The 24860-nt window shown below is 41.5% G+C and overlaps 1 protein-coding gene across 1 annotated transcript in view; it reads left to right on the forward strand.

Annotated features, from left to right (window-relative positions):
• SMS (spermine synthase) overlaps positions 1 to 24860 on the forward strand; it is a 676859-nt gene that overhangs the window by 618023 nt on the left and 33976 nt on the right. The window contains exon 10 of the mRNA XM_044072287.1: positions 4337 to 4452. Within this exon, the coding sequence (XP_043928222.1) occupies positions 4337 to 4452 (116 nt within the window). The remainder of the gene's footprint in view (positions 1 to 4336; positions 4453 to 24860) is intronic.

A 24860-nucleotide genomic window follows, 5' to 3' on the forward strand; every position in this document is an offset into this window, starting at 1 on the left:
ACAAAAGCTGTAGTTCACGGATCTTGAGAAATTCATTTTCTGTCAAGCATCAGAACCGAGTTTGAATACGTCTTTTACTTTTGTTACTTGAATAGTCCTCCTCCTTTAATCTTTCAGATCATCCCAAGGCAGGGAATGAGAAGTCTGTGGCTTCTTCTACCCAGACTCCGGTACAGAGATAATTTAATCGTGTTGCTTCAGGTCAGTTAAAAGGGAGTTACAGCTTAACTGTGCAACATCACTAATAAATCCCTGTATAATTATATAGCCTGTAAAAGACTGAGACTGCTGTTTTATGATCTGACACTGTTAGTATGGTGTATGTTTATTAGTGGCAATATATACATAGTTCATGTGTAGATAGGGTGACTTTGGAAGGATTATAAAGAATGGCTGAGGTATATCATATAATGCATTCACACAGAATGCAATGTATAGGTGAAGGGACAGCCTTGAAGGTGATTTTTACATGAGGGCGGGTGTATAATTAAGCTTGCCTTGGAGTGTTGGCCAGTTGAGGTAAATACTGTAGTGATTTATAGTCGGAGGCATGTTTGCACCAAATTACTGCATGTCATGTTGTAGCCAGCTGCTTTTGCCAGGATTGATCAGGCTAACATTGCTGCAGGTGACTGCTGGTAAACTTGAGTACATCTGGGTCTGGTGTGACCCTCAGGCTGAAAGTCTTATTCTTAGCAGGGCACCCCTTTTCCTTAAGATTCTGCAGTACTCCGGGTGTTTTATCAAGCAAGCACAAAGTTATTTGAAATGAGCAACAGTTTGCTTTTGTTGGGCTATTATGCAAATTTAGTAAGATTTTGGTTGTTGCTGATTTTTTAGGCTGTGACCATGGTATTAGCTTTCTTTGCTTTTAAAACCAAAGTGTTTTAGCAAGCAGTCTTTTGAAATGGTGGCCATATTTGTTTGCTTGTACATACTATTGTGTCTACTGCATGTTCTCTCGTACTAGTTTTTTGTGAGGGGACACGTGCATAATTTCTAGGTAAGTTAATATGTTATCTAGTTTTACCTTACCTGTCATTAAGGTAGTTGTGGAAAGATGAATATATTCTGCTCGGACATTAGAGCTATGTTCGACTGCAGGACAAAGGCCTTTGGTTTGAGAGCGGTGATGCCATGCTCTCATTGCCTCTTGTTCATTTTCAGGTCTGTGACTTTAAGTGCATTTTCTATTCATTGCACCTGTGTTTTATAAATTTCCGTCAGAAAATACATGCTTCCATGTCGAACTTTCCTGGAGTTTTGCAGTTAACTAAGGACATGTGGCCTGTACATGTATGATTTGTTGGGATCACCAGTCTTATGCAGTGGTGTGACCCAGCCTTCATTCCAGAGTGAGGAAGATCATGCCAGCTGCTAGAAACTTAAAAAAAAAAAAAAAAGGTTGTATCTTGAACTTACCGACATTACTACTGAAAAACATGTCCTATCATGAACTGTACTGCATTACTGATGTCTTGCATCTCTGTAAGTGGCTGTTTTCAACGCTTGTTACATCAACAACAGCCTGACAGAGGCTGCCATGCTGGTAATGTTTTTTTTTTTTTTTCCTCCATGGTCAAAGCTTCCGCCTTCTTGATGTCATTCTATAGAGACTGACAGAGCATTTGCTTTGTGCTGCATTACTGTCTTCCATCTCCACTGTGGAACACTGCACCTCATAATGTGAAACAAATGGACATAGTGTGGAACACATACTAATAGCTTACTAAAAACTTCAACTGCAAAGTTCATAAGGTGGTAAAAATGTGTTACTTTATACAAAATGTTTTTGATGAATTGATGATTCAAATTTAACCATAGATTAGTTAAAAATAATTCTTAACAGAAGCTTTCAGTGTAGAACAGCAAGAAACCTAGACTTTAATACTCTGTGATAGTAGTGCAGCTAGGGTGGGACAAGAGGGGCAACTCCAAAGTTTTGGGAGGGTGCAGTCTGCCAATCCAGATATCTAATGCAGTACTGGCTTTTAAAAGCTGGTATTACATTTGCGGTTAAACCTGAGCGCTGTAGCGCTTTGTGTGTGGTCTAAACATTACTACATTGTAGCAAAAAGTTTGCTACAGTTTAAAAATTAGAAAAAATATATATCTTTTTTTAACTAAAACCCAAGTGCTGAAGCATTCTGTGCAGGCATGATATAAACTGTAGTATTCTGTGCAGGCAGGCTATAAACTGTAGCAACTGTTTACTACATTTATAACCAGCAGTTTTGTACGATTTATAAGAAGATTTTTTTTTAACTAAAACTTGAGTGACGTAGTGCTCTTTGCAGGCAGGGCATAAACTGCAGCAGCTGTTTACTGTGTAACAAGCAGTTTGCTACAGTTTTTAAAAAGAAATAAAGAAAATTATTAGGTATTTTTCAAAATTTTTTTTAAATAAAAGGGAGGAGAGGCAGGGCACATAAATGGGACCTGAATGGTTAGGCAGGAGGGAGAGGAGCATGTTTTGCATCTGGCCACCTGACTGGTTTAGCAATAGAAGGAATGTCCGTTTTTGATCTTCACCTGAAGAGCTGAGGGGGTGAGGTGCTGTTTCATGGTACCAGCACAGGGAGCTGGCTGAGCCATCTACGCTTTTTCTCAGTGAGGAACATTCCTCTTAATGTGGTAAACTTGAGAGAGATATGATGTGCTGTGATTTCCTACTTTTTTCATTATCCGTCTTTCCTTTTTCTTCTTTTTATCTGACACTGCAATGTTAGGCTTTCTAAGTGTTTCTCACAACTTCTAGAAGTGTAAGAAATCTGATGATACCTGTGATTAATCGGAACTACTCTGGCTGAGCTGGCTTGTATTATGAAACTGTAGTTAGAATTAGTCTTTGATGTAATTATCCCACTGTCACTCATTGACACGTGTATATAATGCAGAAAATGTTGTGGTAAACGCTGTAAGAAAATCGCATGCAGAAAGATTGCAGAATCAAATACCGTCTAACAGAAACCAAGAAAAACTTAAAAATTGTTTTCCTTGTATGTGGCACTGTCATGGCTTAATTTAAAGAAATGAAAACAGTTTCTGATTAAAAAAAAATTTGTGTGCACGTGTGGAGTTTTCTTAATTTACATCTGCAAACTAGGCCTGAAATACTTTCTTCAAGCTCACACTGACAACTTGTAGCTCCAGGTGTTATTGTTTACCTGAGGTGTGACGCAGCTTATCTGTGATTGATGTGACAGATTTAAGAATTTTTATTGGCTCTGAATCTTGAGCCACTGACCCAACCTAACTAGTCTGTTTTCTCACGGTGGCACATGCTTGTAATTCATCTACTGTACTTAATTATACTGTTTAGATAAGGCAAGCAAGAAAACATTTATCATTTTGTGAAATCTAAGTTCAGATATAAAATGAATGGAACAGTTAAGTGATGCTTTCTCTGAGCTTGGTCCATTGTGTAGAGAGATGAAGCATCCCCGGCGGACAAGATTTACTTAGTGGCTCTGGGACTGAAGGAACCAGGCAGTGAGGGGGAGAAGTTAAAGGGAGTGACCTGCATGTTCAGGGGCACACTAGGAGAATGCGACTTCCCTGATGCAGACCGGAGAAACCACTGCCAGGTACTTTGGAGGGAACTGCATGCCTGCTTGGAGGGAATGATCTGTGCAGTCAGTCTGTTGTAAATTCCTTGCCCAGCACTTCACCAGTTATTTGCAGGGAGTATGGCTTGGCAGCGAAAATCTCATGTCACCCCAGACAGCTGTGTAAATGACAGCTTCTTTCACAAATGGGTTAATTGACCTGGAGAGGACTAATGATTGACGAGCAGCAGGAGCAAAAAGTGAAAAAACAAGCAAACAAACAAAAATGCTGTACTTATAAGCGACACTCTTGGTATTGCATTAAAGGGAAGGAAAATAATGTTGGAAAGACAATGTTGCCATTTACATGGAGTTATAAAGGACTTAAGTTTTTTTTTGTTTGTTTGTTTTTTTTTTCATATGCAGGGTCTTGCTGTTGGCAGCTGAGTGAAGTATTATCTTTTGTAAGTCAGCAGGTGTCTGTGTGAACACTAACTAGCATACTAAAACAAGTAAGCAGAAAGCTTGTAGCTGCTTTTGACTCTGCTGGTTGTGTTACTAAAGGTTTAGCAATCTGACTGCATATCCTAAGTGTGTATAGCATTTCACATGAATGTTCGGGCTTGTACTTCTGCAGTCTAAATTTTAGGCTGGCTTAACATGTTGTGTGATGCTGATTTCAAGTAGCATTTGTTTGATGATTAAGAATTTTTTGAAAGCTTGTTATAAAATCTAAACTACTAATCTCATTGTCATAACATTGCTGACCTGTCCTCTTGTCTTTGCAGGGAAACTGTGTAAACTTGACTGAAGCATTGGCACTGTATGAAGAGCAGCTTGGCAGGCTTTACTGCCCTGTGGACTTTTCAAAGGAGATTGTGTGTGTTCCTTCCTACATGGAACTGTATCTTTTATAAAGTAACCAAAAGTAAGGTGCTGACTGTTGCATAAAACCAGTTAACTGCTTATCGAGTATAAAGAACATACAGGATGAAATAGAATATGGATAAGATCTTCCACAGCAAATACAATAACAGAAAGTAACAGGTTGGAAAACATTTGGTGTTACTTGGGACACCCTGCATTCCCATGCCCAAAGACTAGATAAAGTTTTTTCCCATTATTTACTTTTTACAGAAGTGTTTTAGAGTAAAGACTTATGCATGGTGACACCAGAGGCAGCCAATCCCATGTGATGAAACTCTTCATTGTAACATTTTATGGGAAATATTAACAGTCACATGTTTATAGCTGGTTGTGCTGAAGGGTACCTCATATATATATATATAAATATATAAGAGAGAGAGATACATGTATAGCTATATATATATATATAAACACTTTATAATCTCGAAATATTGAAATGTCGAATTTCAGTATCTCGAGACTATAAAGTTGAGGTTTGAAAATAGCGAAAGTGCATAATTGCAAATTCGAATATCTCGAATTTGCAGTTATGGCTTTATACTACGTAATGTCTGGGATTGTATGTGGATGGTGTGCGGTGCCGTGTGTGGATTTAGATATTATGTCAGGTAAGTGAGTGTGTTGTAAGGGTTTTGGGTGGGAGTTTGAGTGTATGTGAGTGTGCTAATGTGTGTGTGTGTGTGTGAGAGGGACTGTAGAATGTGTGTGTGTTTGCTTTTGCTTACTGTTTGTGCGATCTCGGAGTTGGTATATATAAGTGGGGGGATCTCGGAGTTGGTATATATAAGTGGGGGGGGGCATGTCTCCCTGCTTATTTATGTTTTAGTTTGTAGATGTGTGTTTTGTTTGTTTATGTTGTGATGTGGGTGTTATGTTGTGTGTTCTGGTGTGTGCTGTGTTTTAGGAGTTTTGAATTTCGCAGTTTTGGTGTTTCGGTGTTGTGTGGATTCGATTTCATGGTCTCGGAAAAACTGAAATTCAAGATTTCAGTGTTTCGAGATTATGAAGTGAATCCATATAGATAGTTATATAGATATAGATGTATGTGTGTCTATGTATCATATATATATATATATATATATATATATATATATATATATATATATATATATATATGGGTCTACTTTGAATAACCGAACCGCCCCTTCACTGACACCCAGAAGATCGAGACGGGACGACCGAACAAGTAGGTGATCGAAAAGGCGATATTCCGACAGCGGAAAGACCGACAACGGCAATGTGTGAGCGCGATCCGGTAAGTGTGCGATAGTGATGGATTTAGGATTGGGGAGCGGACAGGTAAGTGTACGATAGTGAGGGATTTTAGGTTAGGGTGTGGGAAAGGTGAGTGTGCGGTAGTGTCGGACTTAGGGTTCCGGTAAGGTAAGTGTGTGATAGTGACGTAGTGTAGTGTAGGGAAGGGTTGAGTGTGTTAGGGTTAGTATGCGGGTGGAGTGAGTGTGCGATAGTGGCGGGCTTAATGTTTTAGGGTGGGTTAAGTGAGTTAGGGTTAGCAGGTAGGGTAAGTGTGCGATAGTGACGGTGTTGAGGTTTAGGGGTGGGTTAAGTGAGTTAGGGTTAGGGTGCAGGTAGGGGTAAGTGTGCGGTAGTGTCGGACGTTAGGGTTAGGGTTTAGGTTAATGTTAGTGGATATGTTATTGTGTGCAATGTGTAGTTTACGTTTTTTGTGTCGGTGTAATGGTGTTCGGTGTTTTGAGTTGTTGGTGTTTGTCGGTGTTGTGTGTTTTCGGTTGTTTGGGGTCGGTAAATTGTGTGTCGGTGAATCGGAAGTTCGGTTATACAAAGTAGACCCATATATATATATATATATATATATATATATATATATATATATATATATATAGATATATATATATATAGATATATATATATATATATATATATATATATATATAGATATATATATATATAGATATATATATATATTGTTAAAGGAAACTTAATGAATGTTGTCTTAAAATTCCTGGTCTTGCAATATGTGCCTCAGTATGGAGTTAGTGTAGCACTGGAACTACAAAGACAGAAGTGCCATCCTTAGTTGATCGTAACTTGATACTTTGAACTTTTTATTTATTTTTAATAGCCATATCCCTATTTGGGCTATGAATACAGAATATTTTTCATATAATGTGTGCCGTGTTCATCTCATGATGTGTAAGTTACACGCTGAACCTTGAATATTTTTAACTTGAATGCCATAAACCAGTTTTGAGGATGCAGCACATTTTTAGTAGTCAGGACCTTGAAAAAGGTGTGAAAAGTTAAACTTTAAAAGAAAACCTCACCCTTTTGTTGTTTTTATTCCTGTATTGTCACCTAGACATTGTTTAGTGCTTATAAACCCTTTAATAACATTCAGCATTCATCATTAGATTGCTGTTGTAGTAGAAAAACTATATGGAACGTATCCTGGCAAGGATTGGATGCACGGCACCTTCCATGTGCCCGTGCATCTGTTAGAACTCGAGAGCAACTCTGTTGTAAGAGCAGATGCAAGGGAACCAAAAATCAGAGCTTTCTTGCCTTTAAGTTGCTGGCAAGTGTAACTCGTATTTGCATCTTATCAGGATTGGTGGTGGGCTATTTTTTAAGTTTGATAAGTATCCTGTTGGGGGCAAACTTTCTGTTTTTGTGAGACATTTGTATCTGTTTTTCATAGTTTGTCTAAGAGAAAGGGGAGGTGTCCATGTGGTCTCCAGATTACCCATATCCTATCTGTTTTGCTTAGGAAAGAAGAGTATATGCAATCTTAAGGTTATAGGCTTCAGACGGGAATAGCCAGTCTTGCTGGCATTGTAAGAAGGGATGGACTTTATGCCCTTACAAAGCCGGACTGAGGAGTTGTATTCCCGGGAATTGAATGTAGATTAGAGCACTTTTTTTCTATAGAGAGATCCAGGAAGTGGAAGCATAAACTTAAACATACATGATCTATTTCAACTTCTTCAGCTAAGGGATCAAAAGAAAAATGTTCTTACTTTTCCTAAGGCTTATTTGTCTGAAAGAAAAGTTTGCTCTCCCCGTCAAATTCTGATTCTGATGTGCAAGAAGTAGACTTTGATTATTCCTCCCAGGTTTCTGCATCGGAACATTGTTAATCTGAGTTCCAGTTGAAGAGTTATCATTTTTTGACACCATTAAGCAGGATGAAGTAATTTGAGTGGCAACAAAAGGAAATGTATGAGAACCAGCAGTTTTATGGAAATGTCCTTTTATCGCATTGTTGCAGTATTCTTTACAGTAGGGATCTCCTGCCAACGATAGCCCAACGCCCAGCCAGTATACCAAAGCCTTTAGATCTTGTGTGCACCATACATCACACGTATGCTCCCCATTCAGAATGTAGGGCATTAAGGTGATGCATGTACACAGTTACCCAGAAATTCTTTGCCACCAGTATGAATGCCATCATCGCTCATCGGTCTGAAAGACATTTTGCTGTGCTGAATACCTAGCCATTAGATGAGTACCCTGTTAGGTTCTTTTTATCTTTTTGATTTTGTTCTTTTTTGGTTACTTAGAGTTCGTCATCCATGAAGGGAATATGTCAGTGTGAGAGACAGATTCCCCATAAAGACAGTAACAAACAGTGTCTTTTTTTTTTTTGTCCAGGTGCTTCACATGATCATGCATCCAGTAGCGTTGGTAAAGTGTTTGTGCCTAAGAGTCTTATAATTCAGATGTTCATCGTGCATACAGCTGCAGTCATAACAGATGGGGTTTTCCTGCCATCAGGCGGGTCCTCAGTCGGCCGAATTCCAAAGTCTAGGTCCGGCGTCGGATGTCGTCACTTCTTCCCTGACGTCAGTGCGACAGGGGTATAAAAGAACCAGCCGACGCCATTTTCTTCAGTATTTCTTGCCGCGCGGTGCCCGAAGCAGAAGCAGTTCGCAAGTGCCAGTCGGCCAGCTCCTGAGATTACGAATATTTTTCAACCGAAGTCTTCTTGAAAGCCAAGTACCCCGTTGGGGAAACTTTTCTTGCCTCAGACCGATGTCAGACAAAGTTAATAATTGCATTTCATGTGGGAAGCAAATACCGCATAAGGATTTTCATTCCCTCTGCATTCCTTGCTTAGGCCCAGACCACGACGTCTCGGCCTGTCGTTTTTGTGCTACATTCAACAGAAGCACTATTAAGCGTCGGGCGGAGTTCGCCCAACACTATTTTGGCAAAAAGTTTAATTACATTATGTCATCGGATACTCAGACTCCAGTTTTTAAGTAAAAGACGCAAAGATAAGGACCGACATACGAGGTCCGCGACTTCTACCGACACCACGCCAAAGCCGACTACAGGTGGTCCGGTTCTCAGTGAGGCATCTATGCAGCCCCTGACTGCCGATGACACTTCTTTGGCGGTGTCTTCAGTGCCCGAGGTCGCAGGCTCTTAGGCCCACACCCCGACTACAGGTACCGAAGCCACTCTTGGCAGTGAAACTCAGAATTTAGACAGGCCTGCCACCTCTCAAGGTGTCTTCAGGCCTTCCTCTTCTTTTTCCATCAAGGCTTTCACTAAGTCTAAAGCAGCCATGCATACTAAAAGACAAGCCCCACAGGGCCCCTCTCAAGGCCCCATGCCTAAAAAGCAGATGCTCAAAATGGCTGAGGATTTGATTACTCTTATCAGGGGTTCTCAACCCCCTCCGGACAAAAGGCCCAGAGTGGAGGAAGAATCCCCTTCCTCTGACCAGGCCTCCATTATTTTAGAACATTCTGAAGACCAGGAAGGCTGAGTGGTACAGTGGTTAAGATGTATACCTTTCAACCACAAGATGCAAGGTTTGATTCTCACCTGTGGAAATAGTTTTATTCACAGGGTCCCAAGGGAATTAAGGCCTCCACTGCTAAAAATCCATTATCTTCAGAGAGAAATTCCAGAGCTTTAGAAAGGTGGGGGAAGAAGGTATACACCTCTGCCACCTTAACCATGAGGGCATTAAACTGTCAGTTCCATATGTTAAAGTACCAACAGTTTCTGTTATCACAGTTGAGAAGCAAAATGTCACAACCTGAACAACCAGACTTGAAGGAGTTGCAGGATTGGTTACATAGTGCAGAACAAGTGGGTAAACATACCTTACAATGTGGTTTTGATGCTTTAGAGGCCTCATGTAGAGCTGCTGTTACAGGATCAGTCATACGTAGACATGCTTCAGATCATGTTAAAGCTAAATTACTGGATGCACCTCTGCAAAAAGATGTATTTTTTGGTGTTAAAGCTGAGGAGGTATTAAAGAAAATGGAGGAAAAGGCAAAATCAATGCAAACAGTGAAAGATTTCCTACAGGTACAACCTCCATGTTTCAGTAGAAATTGGCCTTCCAAAAACTGGTCCTTTCCAGCCATGGACAGAACCCAAAGAGGTAGATACAGGCGCCCGAGGGGTAGAAGGCAATCTCAAGGATCGTTTAGAGGCAGACAATGGCAAGCACCTACACAAAGAGGTGGTGAGGATAGTTCACAGCCATTCAGAAAGCAGAACCAATGACTTTCCCTTTTGCATGCCAAGCAAGGCTCAAATGGCAGCACCTTTAGGCAGAAAACTGGCATTATTTTCAAAAAATTGGCATATTGTCACAAAAGACAAATGGATCCTGGACATTATAGACAGAGGTTACAGATTCCACTTTCACACCCTTCCAAAAATGAGAGGCATGCCAAACCTGCCACACAATCAAAGGGCAGAGGCACAAAAACAAATTTCAGATCTCATGGACATGAAAGCTATTCAAGAGGTACCTGCACAAGAACAGGGTCAAGGTTTCTATTCCAGACTATTCCTGGAACCAAAAAATGGAAAAGATTGGAGACCTATTTTGGACCTATCCATCCTAAACACATTTTTACTCGTGCCAAAATTCAAGATGCTCACATTACAGCAGCTTCTTCCCATGCTGGGCAAGGAGTCTTGGCTGGTAACATTGGACCTCAAGGAGGCATACCTGCATGTCCCAATCAGACAAGATTGCAGAAGATACCTCAGATTTCTTGCAGGTTCAACCCATTATCAATTCTCTGCATTGCCCTTTGGCTTATCTACTGCGCCCAGAGTGTTCAAGAAATGCCTGGCATCAGTAATTGCCTTCTGCAGACTTCAAGGGATACAAATATACCCATACCTGGGCGACTGCCTGATCCAAGCGGACAGCAAGCACATACTTCTAAAACACCTGGCGTATGTAATAATGTTGTTGAAATCTCTCGGATACACAGTCAACAAAAAGAAGTCAAGACTAATACCCTCTCAAACAATTTTCCTGGGTGCCAGCTTGGATACAAACACCCAGATGGCCTACCTCACACCAGAGAAACAAGGGCAACTAACTCAATACTTCAGAAAACTGGCAACTTTCATCAGGCTGACTGCAAGGAAAATCCTGCAGGCTCTGGGATTCATGGCATCTTGCATCCTACTAATCCCATGTGCAAAGCTGCATATGAGGAAACTTCAGTGGTACCTAAAAAACCTATGGTCTCAAGACAGCCACAGTTTGGAGACAATAATACCACTGATTCCATATCTGCAAAAGGAATTTCTGTGGTGGGCTCAAGCATGCCAAAGAAACACAGGTCTACCATTCTGCAAGCCTCAAGCAAATCAAGTCATCACAACAGACGCCTCGGATTACGCCTGGGGGGCGCACATGACAGATCGGTGCATTCAGGGCAAATGGTCCCAAAAAGAAAAGCACCTACACATCAATCAAAAGGAAATGCTAGCAGTAATAAATGCTATTACAGCTTTCAAAGACCTGCTGCATCCAGGCCAGCTATTGATAAGGACAGACAACACCACAGTCATGTGGTACATAAACAAACAGGGAGGAACCCATTCATACCCCGTATGCAGGCTACCCATGTCTCTTTGGAACATGGCTCTGGAATTGCAAATCGAGCTTCAAGCACAGTTCCTACCAGGCAAGGAAAACATGCTGGCAGACAACCTAAGCAGAAATATGGCAGACCCACACGAATGGAAGTTGCATCCTCAAGTTTTTTCAAAGATAATTCAAGCATGGGGAAGGCCAGACATAGATCTCTCTGCCTCCCACAGAAATCACCAGTTGGGAAAATTCTGCTCAAGGATCTTTCATCCACAGGCCTGGAAAAGTGGACGCACTCTTTCAGTTGGACAACAATGACAGTTTATGCCTTTCCACCTCTTCCTCTGCTGCCCAAAGTTCTATTAAAAACCAGAGCAGACAGACCAAAGATGATTCTCATTGCTCCAGACTGGCCAAGACAACACTGGTACCCACTCCTGAGGAGCCTGACGCATTCCCCACCATGGATCCTGCCTCTAATGCCTCTTCTACTGACTCAGCACAGCTTCAAAACTCTTCACAGTCAGTTGAAAATACTCGATCTAGCCGCATGGAAGATTCCTTAAAATCACAACAGACCCTACTCTCCAAGGAGGTGCAGGATGTCATTTTGGAGGCCAGAAGACCTTCTACTAGAAAAGCCTACTCCGCAAAATGGAAACGGTTTTGTGCTTGGAATGAGAAAAAGGGCCAGAACCCTGGAATACTGAATTTACCTCAAATATTACAGTATCTAGCTGAGCTGCTAAGCAGAGGACTTTCATTCTCCTCCATCAAAATCCATGCCTCAGCCATTTCTGCAGAATACAACACTGATCCTCCTTTATTGTCTCACCCCCTCTTAAGACAGTTCCTCAGAGGGGCTAAGAATATAAAACCCCCAAGGAAACAACCAGTACCTGCTTGGGACCTCAATTTTATTCTAGAAAAACTAACTTTGCCTCCCTTTGAGCCAGCTGCCTCAACAAAACTGCAATATTTGTCCTGGAAAACAGCCTTCCTGCTGGCTATCACCTCAGCTCGCAGGGTTTCGGAACTACAAGCCCTCATGGCTGTGCAGCCTTTCATCATTTTCCATCAGGACAGAGTATCCTTGCGAACCAACCCTTCCTTTATGCCAAAGGTAGTATCCAGGGTAGCCTTGAATCAGGCTATCCACTTACCCCAATCCAACAAAGGGGAGAGACTACTACATTCCTTGGACATTTATAGACAGCTACGTTATTATTTGGACAGGACAAAGCCTTTCAGAGCAACTCTGTGTCCTATGCTACCGGAGCTCAAGGGAAGCCTATTTCCAAACAGACAATCTCAAAATCCCACTGCATACGCTTTTGTTACTCTTTTCATGGTAAAACTGTACCTGCAGGCATCAGGTCTCACTCCACAAGGGCCACAGCCACCTCTGCAGCCTTCCTCAGGGAGGTTCCTACCAAAGATATTTTGGAAGCTGCCACTTGGAGTTCTGTACATACTTTTTCCAAGCACTATCACCTACCATTATACTCCAAATCTAGAGCAGGCTTTGCCACTGCAGTCTTGCAGGGCATCCTGGCTCCTCCTAGTTCCACCTAGTGCCTACCACCCCTTTTTTAGCTTTGGTATTCTACCCATCTGTTATGACTGCAGCTGTATGCACGATGAACATAGTACAGTTTTGTACCTACCATAACTGTAGATGTTCGAGTGCTAATACAGCTGCAGTCCAGGTTTCCCTCCCTCCTTCCCCTCTTGGGACAGGCCTAATGGCTAACACCTCCTCATACAACCTGATTGGGGTATTCTTTTATGGTGTATTTGCTTGCAACTACTGTTTTTTGATTATATTGCATTGCATTATTACATAAATTTATGTATTGCCTTCCTTCTGGGGGCACCTGACATCTGTGGCAAGAAAAACTGAAGAAAATGGCGTCTGCTGGTTCTTTTATACCCCTGTCGCCCTGACATCAGGGAAGAAGCGACAACATCCGACGCCGGACCTAGACTTTGGAATTCGGCCGACCGAGGACCCGCCTGACGGCAGGAAAACCCCATCTGTTATGACTGCAGCTGTATTAGTACTCGAACATCTACATTTATGGTAGGTACAGAACTGTACTTTGTTTTCCCTAGCCATCTATTTTGAGAGCCAGAGGCTTAAACTGTTAGCCCAAAGTAGCATGGCAGAATCTTCTAATCCGAAGTACTGTTAAGAATGCCAAGAAATCTTGGCCGGATTCTTTGGCTGTCCAGCCTTCACTGGATTTTTGCGTAGAAGCGGGTGATAGCTCTGCAGGCCATCCACTGTCTTGTACCATGACCCCATTGGAGGTCGACATGAATCCTTCCTTTTGCATGTTCTCTGAGACTTTGCAGGGGTATGCTCCAGATGGGGGGGGGGGGGTCTGTGGTTGATCATCTCTGAGGGATTCCACAGATTGTGGTCAGGGAATAGTCTTTAGGTACTCTTGCTGAATTTCGTCAAGGGTCAGAACCTCCGGTGTTTGTTAGCTGAAGTCCCTTCCAAGAAAAAGCAGAAGACTAAGCATCTGTTTGTCCTAAGGATACTGAAAGGAAATGGCAGGAGCTTACTCAGTTTCATGCTTTACTGGCCCTGAAGCCTCCCCAAGGAGTTTCTCTGCCTACTCCCCTTGTATTTCTACTCCTTCCAAATGGGCTAGGCTACATGAGTTGTCAGATGAGGATGAGTCTGATGATGGGTCCCTGTCCTTCTGTTCAGAAATGCCTTAATATTTGGCTTATGGCTCTGATGAAGAAGAGTTCAAGAGCCCTGAGTCTCCTTTTGAGAAATTGTGTTTTGGAGACACTGTAGTTAGAATGGTGGAATACTTTAAGCAGGATTTTTCTCAGGTATTTAATATGTAGAAGAGGTATTATAAATTGCTTCAGGTGGGCACTCCTAAGCTTTCTCCAGTACCTCCTATGTTGGCTGCTTTGTTAAACACCTTTATAGCCGCTTCCAAGTCTCCTGATTCTCAGCCTCCTGCTCCGAAGAAACATGACAGGTTCTCTAAGATTCCTGAGGTTTGTCGATTTCTTATTTGTGTCCTCCTGCTGACCCTGCTATGGTGTCTGTCTCCTCTGACAAGCCACCTAAATGTTTGCCCTCTCCAAGCTTCTGCATTCAGATGAGGATTGTAGGGCAATGGAGAGAGTTGGTAAGATGATTTATACTGCTTCTACTTTGGCTGTTAGGGCCATCTGTTACTCGACCCACATGATCAGATATGCTCTGGCCTTAATTGCCCAGGCTTGTCAGGTTATTTCTGATCTCTCGGATTCTGAAGCTAAATTTTCTGATCTATTTTGGGTTCTACATCTCAGCTGGATTGTCACCCTATTAGGTGTAGCTATGATGCTGCTGAGCATCTCCTACAGCTGCTGCCTTTGGATCTGTCATGAGGCATTATTCTTGGCTTTGACCTGCAGTCTTTACTTCAAGACATTTAAGGACAAGTTGCTGAATGCACCTTTGGATAGTAAGAATCTCTTTGGGACTGCTGCTGCTAAGTTTGTCTCTTCAGGAAAAAGGTAAAGCTTTGCAAGATCTTAAACATATTTGTGTCCCCATCCCTGAGTTCCAGGGGAACTCCTACTAGGTCTGCTTTTGTTTGCAGGCAGCCTCATCAGGCCAATAAAGGCATGAAGGTTGGTAGACCAGCTCTTCCTGCTAAGTCTTTTCAGGCTGCTGTGGCTCAGAAGCCTCCTCTATTGGACAAGCCTGCTTCTCTTTGATTTCTTACCCCCCTACCCCACCCCTCTGCCAGGTTCCCTTGTCCGTTCAGCTCTCCTTCTGTCTTCCAAACTGGCATCACCTCGGATTTTGGGGTTTTATCTGTCATCCATTGGGGTTACTTCATGGTGTGGAAGCCTCTCCCTCCTTTTTCAGGATTCCCCAGCCTCATCTGGAACAACTTCTTCCATTCCCAGAGGTCCATTCCCAGAGGTCCATGAGTGCCTGATTGACCACAGAACTATTCAGCCTGTCCCTCCTTCACAAGTAGGGAAGGGATTTTACTCCAGGATATTCCTGTTCCCTCAAAAGATGGGCACTTGGAGACCTATTCTGGATCTCTTTGCTCATCACCTTTTTCAAGGTTCCTTCTTTTTGGATCCTTACTCTTCAAACCCTGTTTCCATTTGTACTCCATGCTTTTGTGGTGTCTTTGGATATGAAGGATGCTTGTCTTCATATTCCTATTCACCCTCTTTTCAGGAAGTTTTTAGCCTTCTCTGTTTCTTCCTCGCATTTTCAGTTCTTTGCTTTGCCCTTTGGCCTGTCTACTGTCTCAAGGGTATTCACAAAATGGCTAGCTGCTGTGATTGCCTTTTGCAGGCTCCAAGATATTAAGATTTTTTCCTTATTTAGATGACCTGCTGCTTCAGGTGCCTTCTCCCAGATGCCTGTTAACAGGATCTGTAGCTCACCACATCTCTCCTCCAAAGTTTGCAGTTCACTATCGATTTTAAAAATCTATCCTGACTCCTTTTCAGGATCATGTGTATCTGGATTACAGGATTTAGACAGTGCCATTGTTGGCCTCTCTTCCACCTCCAAAATTTCTGTCCTTGACTGCTTTCTTTGACTCTTCCCTCTGCCTGCTATTCCAGCCAGATGGTTTCTTTGAGCCCTTATTTATGGCCTCTTCTGTTCCATTACTCTTTCTTGCAGACTGCACGTGGAAGCTTCAGTGGTACCTAAAGTCAGTGTGGCTTCACCTTTGCCACCCCCTGGATTTCAATGTGCCTCTCCTTCTGTGTCTAAAGCAGAGAATTTGAGTGGTGGATTCATCAACTTTCCCTCAACCCAGGCCTGCCCTTTCAGCCTGCAGTTACTTCTCAAGAACTATTCACTGATTCTTCAGACATGGGGTGGTCTGATTCTGGCCCTTCAGGCATTTCACCCCATGCTCTCTCCAGAGGCCCTCTGAAGGATTACACAGACAACACCACAATTATGTGGTACGTCAACAAGCAGGGGACAAAAAGTCTTACCTTCTCAGCAGGTTAGCTCTTCAGCCCTGGGATCTGGCTCACAGTTATCGGTTCAGGCAGTGTATGTTCTCTCAGAGCACAGTCTAGTGGCAGACACTGAACAGGTCCAAAACACAGGCTCACGAATGGATGCTTTACAGAGATGTGCTTCTGGACATAGTCCATCAGTGGGGTATTCCTGTGGTAGATCTTTTTGCCTCCAATAGGCAGCTCCCTCTTTTCTATTCCAGAGTGCCATGTCATCTGGCGTGGAAGACCGACACCCTTTCTTTTCCTTGGAAGGGGATGTTTTCTGTATGCCTCCTTCCCCTTCCTCTACTTCCAAGAATCCTGCTGAAGATTCAGCTGGACTCCCCAAAAATCTTGTTAGTGACTCCATTTTGGCCAAGACAGCACTCGTTCGCCCTCTTAATGCATCTGGCCAGTGGCAGTCATCACAAGTTACCTGACTGGTTGGACCTCCTCATACAGGACAAGGGATCACTCATCCATCCTTGCTTGTCCACTCGTCAACTGACACCATGGGCTATTTTAGACACCACTTTTCTGAGGAAGTGCTCAAGGTTTTACAGGAGGTAAGAAACCCTGCAGCCAAAAAGTCTTGTATCCAAATGGAAGAGATTTTCTGTCTGGTGCCATACTAATAATCAGGATCCCTTTTCAGTGGGGTCCCTCTGGTTCTCTCCCATTTGTGTGAGTTGCTCCAGTCTGGTTTGGCCTATTCTTCTGTAAAGGCCCATTTGTCGGCTGGTTCTGAGTGTCTGACCTTGAATCCTCCTTTGGCTTCTCCCTCTGAGGTCAAACAGTTTCTTAAAGGCATCCTGCATCTTAGGCCCCCAAGGAAGTCTGTTCCTCCTCCTTGGCACCGTCATTTTGTTTTAGAAAAATTGACCCAGACTCCTTTTGAGTCACAGGTTCAGCTTCTTTGCAACATTGTACCTAGAAGATTGTCTTATTACTTGCTCTTACTTTGGCTCCGTGGGTTTCTGAGCTTTAGGCCCTGATGGCCATCCCTCCTTTTTTTATTTTCACAGGGACATAGTGTCCCTTTGTACGGATTATTCTTTTATGCCCAAAGTCGTCAGTGAGTTGTCTTTAAATCAGGCAGTTCAACTCCCTTCCTTTTTTACTTCTCAGTCTGCTAGTGAGGTGGTCCTCCATACTTTCATGCCGTATGTCTTCATCAGGGAGCATATGTGTGATGTGGAGCGCATACAAGATCTAAAGGCTTTGGCAAACTGGTTGGATGTTGGGCTGTCCTTGGCAGGAGATCCCTGCTGTGAAGAATACTGCAATACTAAAGATAAGGAATTCCACTGTTATGGCAATATTTTACATAACTGTAATTTATTGCGGGCAGATTTCTTCTTAACCATTCTTAACCAGTGACTGTTCCTCCATTTTTAGCAGCCTTAGAGGGCACTTTTGATGCAGTAAGCATTTCTCCACACAGCCAGTGACCATCCCCTACGAAATCTGATACGTTCTGCAATCACACTAATTTCTCTTAAGGAACCCTAGGGTAGGTCCTGCACTTGTTTCCCTTTTAAAATCAACTTCTTTTAAGTATCTCACAGATTCTAATCCCATTCCTCCAGACAAAAATGGGAGCGCCTTTGATAAGTTTGGAAAGAAGACTTTCCATACAGCAAAATGTCAGTGCTTCTTTTGGCCTTATTTGACAATATGAAAACAATGATTGATGATGTTTGCTTTAAGAAACTGAAGCACCTTGCAATTCTTTACTGTTCTCAGTCTCTCAGTTTACTAAGTATTCTCTTAAATGTCCATATGATACTGCTGATTCTGTTTCTAGAGCTGCTGTGACTGGGTCAGCTACGAGATTTGCTTGGGAGCATACACAGAATTTAACTTTTGAATGCACCTCTGGATAAAGTGTTATTTGGGTATACCTATGCTGAGGTTCTCAATAAATATTTAATGAAAGGAGAAAGTTTATCCAAGAGGCATTTCAGATTTTTCAGTCTTGTATCCCCAAATGTAATAGAAGCATTTCTTCTAATCCAGGGTCCTTTTATTACAAAGCATTTCAAACAATTCCAAAAAAAAAAACAGGCAAACAATCTCTTAAGAGATGGTGGCTGGGGAGCTTCAAAAAAGGGCCTTCCCAAGCCCAGGTATAGTTAACCATCAGTCACCCTCCCCACACCGGCAGCCCTTTAAATCTTTCTGAAAATATATACCTTCACTTCCACTTTGGCAATAGATCACATCAGATACTTGGTCCTAAGAATTATACAGAAAGGCTGCAATTGGCAGTGGGGCACTCTGCCTACATTTGGAATTCTTCCCCATCCTTTCAGTCAAACCTGCCTGTTTCCTCTGATTCTGGATTAAATGTTGTCTGAGAGTAATAGAGCATGTCTCACCTGATTAAATATAAAGAAGATTTTACTCAGACTGTTTTGATGCCAAAAAAGAAGGAACCAGGAAGCCAGCACTTTACCTCTGATTTTCTAAACCTTTACTTCAAAATTCAAAATATTTTCTCTAAAGTCTCTGTTGCCTTTCACCCCCCCTCTATTTCTAGTAATTGTAGACTTAAAAGATGCCTTTCACCAGATTCACCAGATTGCAGTTCACCAAGACTTCAGACACTTTTAAGATTTTCTGTGTCTAATATATATTTTCAGTTTCCTGTTTTACCCCCTGGATTGTCAACAGTTCCAAGAATGTTTGCAAAGTGTCTGGCTCCAATAGTAGCTTATTGCAGGTTGCAGGACTTCCTAGAAAATGTCTCTCATTCTGTTGTACAAGTTAGTGTTTCTAGGATAGATGCATCCCTCATGATGGCCTTTCTTTCTTAGACAGAATGCACTTTTATGAGAACAATGCCTGATAGTTCCTGGCTATTGAGTGAGTGTGGCAGAATTTAAAGATTTTATGGCTTCTACAATCCTCCTGATTCTTGTAGCCAGACAATATATCAGGAAAAAATGCAGGAGTTCCTCACATCAGTCTGGACCCTACACCAGCACCACTCCTTCCTTTCCATTTCTGGTGCTAAATTTTGTCACAAGGGAAATTCGCTGGTGAGTAAATTAGTTATCACTTAATCTGGTTCTCCCGTTTACTCCCTCCCCTCACCCCTACTCATTTTGTAACCACAAATGCATCAGATTCTGCATGATGAGTTGTTTCCAAAGGGGTGAAAGTGCAAGATTCGTTGAGCCATCAGAACAAAAAGCATGTAAACATCAAAGAAATTATGGCCTTATTAAATGCTCTGAAATCACTAAACCATCTCTGGAGTGCAGGTTCTCTGTTAAGTCATCACAGACAAGACAATATCACAGTCGCAGTATGTAAACAAATGAGAGAAACGGGTCTTACCATCTTCACAGATTAGCAGTGCTGCCCTGAGAACTAGCCTTACAATTCAGTCTGTCCATTCATGCTACTTGCATACAATCACAACAGAATTTTGTCAGGATGAGCAAGCCCAGGACAAATATTCATGAGTGGAAGTTTCATCATCCACCTGTGGAGAATGCCTCATTTAGATTAGTTTCCCTCCATTCACAACAAATAGTTGAGGAAATTCTGCTCCAGGACTCTGCATTAAGGCCCAGAAGACAGATGCATTTTAATTCCCATGGACTGGAATGTTCCAGTATGTTTTTCTACATTTTCCTGTAATAGCTAGCGGCCTTTTAAAGATTCAAACGGATTCTCAATAAATATTAATAAGTCATTTTAGCCGAGGCAGCAGTGGTTCTTGTTGAAATGGCCAAGGGCAAGTACCTCAATCCTCCTCACCAGATGGGCTTGTTCACACAGGACAATGGGTTTGTGATCCACCCCACCCTCAAGTTATTCATCTCACAGCCTGGATAATAAAATTTTAATAACTTTTATGCACCATTTCTCTGAGAATGTACAACATGTATTAAAGGAGGCTAAGACACCTCCTACAAGAAAATTATTTATGGCTAAGTGGAAAAGATTTTGTAGTTAGTGCCGTAGTAGGAACCAACATCCTTTTAAGGCCAACACTTTTGTTTATACAGTGCTTGCATGAGTCATTACCTCTTGACTTCCTTCTATTAAATCCATTTTTGGCCATTTCTTCATGTCTAACTATGGATCCCCCTTTCTTCTTTGTCTCGTGAAACGGTTTCTGAAAGGAGTGTTACATATTCTTCGTCCTAGAAACAGGGTGCTACTATTACCTGCTCATTGGTATCTTGACTGTACTGGAAAACATGCACTTATTTCTTTTTGAAACACCTTGTGAAGCTGATGTAAAGTCCATATCATGGAATATAGTGTCATTCACTGCTCTTACTCCTGCAAGAGGAGTATCTGAGTTGCAAGCTTTTATGGCGACTCAGCCCTCTCACCTGTTTCATAATTAGAGAGCATCTTTGAGGACCAGCCATTCTTTTATGCCAAATGTGATTTCAGAGTTCACTTTGAATCAGTCTATTCATCTCCCTGTATTCTTTCCAGAACCAGGAAAAAAGGGGAAGGAAATTCTGCACACCCTGGGTGTTCATAGACAACTCTGATACTATTTGGACAGGACAAAGGACTTCAGAAATTTAGATTACCTGTTCATTTCCTATGAATGAAAGAAAAAGGGACAGCCCATATTAAAGCAGATGATTTCTAAATGGTTGTCAGTGCTATTCAGTCCTGTTATTCAGATCTTGGCAGAGCACTGCCAGGCAAAGTCAGAGCCCATTCTGCTAGCAACGTCAGATCCCATTCTGCCAGGGCTATGACTACTACTACTACTGCTTTTAGGAAAGGGATGGACTCGAGAAATATTCTAGAAGCAGCAACTGTGTCTTCTCTTCATACTTTTACGAAGCACTACAAACATTTGACTATTCCTCTATGAACCAAGACAAGATTTGCTAGAACCATTCTCCAGAGACTTCTAGACAGTGATTGTTCATACATCCTCTCTTTCTAATCTTTAGTTTTCATCCCATCTAGTTTAAGCTACTGCAACAGCAAGCTAATGAAAAATGTAGTGAATATAATACAGTTGTGTAAGTAAACTTACCGTAACAGTAAATGTTTGAATAGACCACCATTGCAAAACAAATTCCCACCCTCCTTCCCCCTTCTGCTATGCCATCATGGGAGTTCCTGTCTTTCCCTCTTCACCTAGTAATTTTTTTTATTAGCAGGGCTCTAGCCTCCAGTTTTCCTGAGGAAGGAAAGCACTGATTTTTGGCACCTGTATGCCTACTTTTATACGGTCACTCTGTCGAGCTCTAATGTATGTATGCGCATTTGAAAAGCTCACTAAAGCTTTGGAAGCTGGCTTAGACATCCAGTACTTGGTAGAATGTCTTGTATATTTTAAGCTACTGCAACTGTGATCTATTCCAACATTTACTGTTATAGTAAGTTTACTTGTACAACTGAACTTTTTTTTTTCATCTCCACCTATTTCCCAGACAGGTAAAGCATGTCCCTCTTTTTTTCTTTGTTGAAGTTGCATGTAATTTCAGAAAGGATATTCTCAGCGTTCATGGCCTAGGCTAGACGGTAGAGAATTTGGTCAAATAAACTGGATAAAGTTGTTAAACTCTATAAAAAGAACAAGGATAAGTATGCTATAAAACAACATAAACAGATTGCCAGAATCCCTCATTTTTGGCCAATACAATGTTACTTTTTATCTAACTGCAAAATGTGTTTGTCTAGTTGACTGTAAAATTAAGCAGAGCGTAAAACATACAGGCAGCTATTTGTGGCTGTTTCTAGTGATAGGGCAAAGCTGACAACTTCAACATGCAGGTATGTTTGGCAAGGGAAAGTTTCTTTACAGCTCTGAGCACTTAAACCCAAACTTGTTCACATCTCTTCCATTGAAGATGCTGTGAATAGACAAAGGTTTTTACAGACTTAAAGTAAGCAAAACTCAGTAATTCAGGTAAACAGAATAAATTGATTAACTTTCACACCTCCTCTGAAAAGCCAGTGATGTGTAACACTGTCGCTGCAACTGACTGTAGGATGGCAAAACTCATAATGTCCAGGCATGTTAGCAGGGACTCGGACACCGTTTTGGGTAGAGGACAAACTAAAAAACAAAATCGGCGCTCCCCATAATGGTCATTTTGAGGCACTGATTCTGACATATTAGCTGAGCATACAGTACAAATTTGTAGTGCAAGACTCATAATTTTTCAGTTTTGGGTAGAGCTTTCCTGTTGTGTTGTGCAGTGCACTAACTTTGGTAATCTTGCCTAGCTATAGCTTTAGTAATTGCTATTACAGTAGTCGGAGAGATGAATTTAAAGTTAAAAACTGATGCTTTTACGTTGTTACACTAGATTGTAAAATGCGTTATTGATGGAAAACAAACCTTGCTCTGAAGTGATGTAGCATCCAACAGCTGTGCTAATCTACACACTTCTGTTTTTTCTTAAATGGTATACATCTTAGAGGCTAAGCTTTTAGGGCAGAGAAGCTAACAATGTCCTCATTTGATGTACTAAATGCACTACAGACAGTTTGTTTCCAAAGACTGAGTTTGTGCCATCTGGATGTTTAGTCACCATTCTTGGACATATAGCACTCAAACAGCTGAGTTATTACGATCTTGTTGAAATGGCAAATGTGGATGATTATGTAAATATACCTCTCAACTGTACAGATTTTTGCAGACTGTCCAGATTTTTTCCTATTATTTTTGGTCCATTTTTCATAAAATCATAGCTTTCTAGCAAATTAGTGATGGATCATTAAAGACTGAAGTTGGAAAATAATGACAGACATTTGAGTTTGACTTCATACCCTTCAGAAGAGTTATGCTAATGCAAAACCTGTTCTATCAACTTTGTAAGTTTGTAAGAACAATATTTAAAAAATGTCCTATTTGTATGCCTTTCTCCCACTTTTATTTATGGCTTTGTACAGATTTCTTGCCCTAAGAAGTTGAGAGGTATGTGAATTGTTAAAGTATATGTAGTATTTGTTACAGCAGGAGTAGGACTGCTATTGAAATTAAAATTTTCTGAAAGCATTCTCATCAATCATGGAGAAAAAAATGTTAAAACAATCTTTTGTTAGCCTACAAATTCGATTTGCCTTGATAGATTTCAGAGCATACTCTAAGACTTATTTTCTAATAACATAAACAAGTGCATGACCTTTCCTCATTTCCCAATGAAAGGTACTGACATTTCAGGTGCAACCTTTCATCTACCTTCATGTATTCTGACAGTCTCTGAGGATGAGTATTGATTGGAGAAAGTCGTCATTTTATTCGTCAGTGAGCAGTTCACATTTTTTCTTGAAACAGAGATCTCCTTGTACTTTTTTCCCCTTGAACCTTGACTGGGAAGATTTCCTTGTTGATCCTGTAAAACTACAGTCTTCCACCAAATTCTTCCAAATTGGGAAGGTGTTCAGATTCTAGTTCACCACAATGTCAGTATAGGGAAGGCTTCTTTATAGAGGACACCCCATTGACTGCCTTTCTTAAAGACCTAAGAATTCTCTTGTCTGTGTAGTAACTGACCCTAGCAACCTCAGGACTACAACATAGGGATAAGTAGATACCATTTCTAACCTAAAAGCTCACTGGGGTAAATAAGTGAACCTTGTGATATCCCAACTAAGATCAAACTTGATTAAAACATGGGTAAGAGTGACATTTTATTTTATTTTTACATTTGTTAACCTGGCAAAATCCAAGTTCCCTTTTCAGGCATGACCTGGGCTGAAATGGTAAAAAACAAAACCTTGTGTGACGTCCCTGCACTGGCCCAGTAATCAAGGAGCCTCAATCCTTAGTACTGGCAACAGTGAGGGACGTACACAATGGGAGGATGACAAGTACACACAGTGTAAAGTACAATTTCCCTTAAGAGCACACAGAGATCACAGTCAGTCTGGGGCTGGTTTCTCCTTCTTTCTCCAGATCTCCAATAAGACTCCCCACTGGCACAGTTAGGATCTCAGCTGAGGGGTCAAGCCAAGATGTCCAGCACCCTCTTTGTCCAACCAGTGTATAGTGTCCATGCCTAAGTAGCTGACACACGCATACACACACACACACACACACACACACACACACACACACACACACACACACACACACACACTCACACTTTGAGATTTGATTATATGCAAACACACAAACACATCCTAGGGAAGACTGGCACAGGTTTAATAGCTATGCCCTCTTCTGGCCAGACTATAAGGTAGTTGTCACTGCCACCAACCACTACGTATCAGCTACTAGAAGGCCCTTACAAAGGGTGACCAATCCTACTGTGTAATGTTACTATTATCTAAATGGTAAGTGTGACCAAGAGCAAGGCTATTTAGGAGTGGCCTGTACAGTGTCCCCAAATACATATGCAAGTACTCTAAGATCTTAAATATGTCTCACAAATATCAGCCACAGAGATGGGTATAAATGTATATAACAATAAATAATAAAAGAACAAGACAATACTCAATCAACACAGTAACTGCAGAGTTCAGAATCACAGGAAATTTTAAAACAACATTGCAGGACAGTCTCAAATAAATACAGAAAACATCTA

The sequence above is a fragment of the Protopterus annectens genome, chromosome 5.part0 (genome assembly GCF_019279795.1).
Source record: "Protopterus annectens isolate FY-2018-M chromosome 5.part0, PAN1.0, whole genome shotgun sequence".
NCBI lineage: Eukaryota > Metazoa > Chordata > Ceratodontiformes > Protopteridae > Protopterus > Protopterus annectens.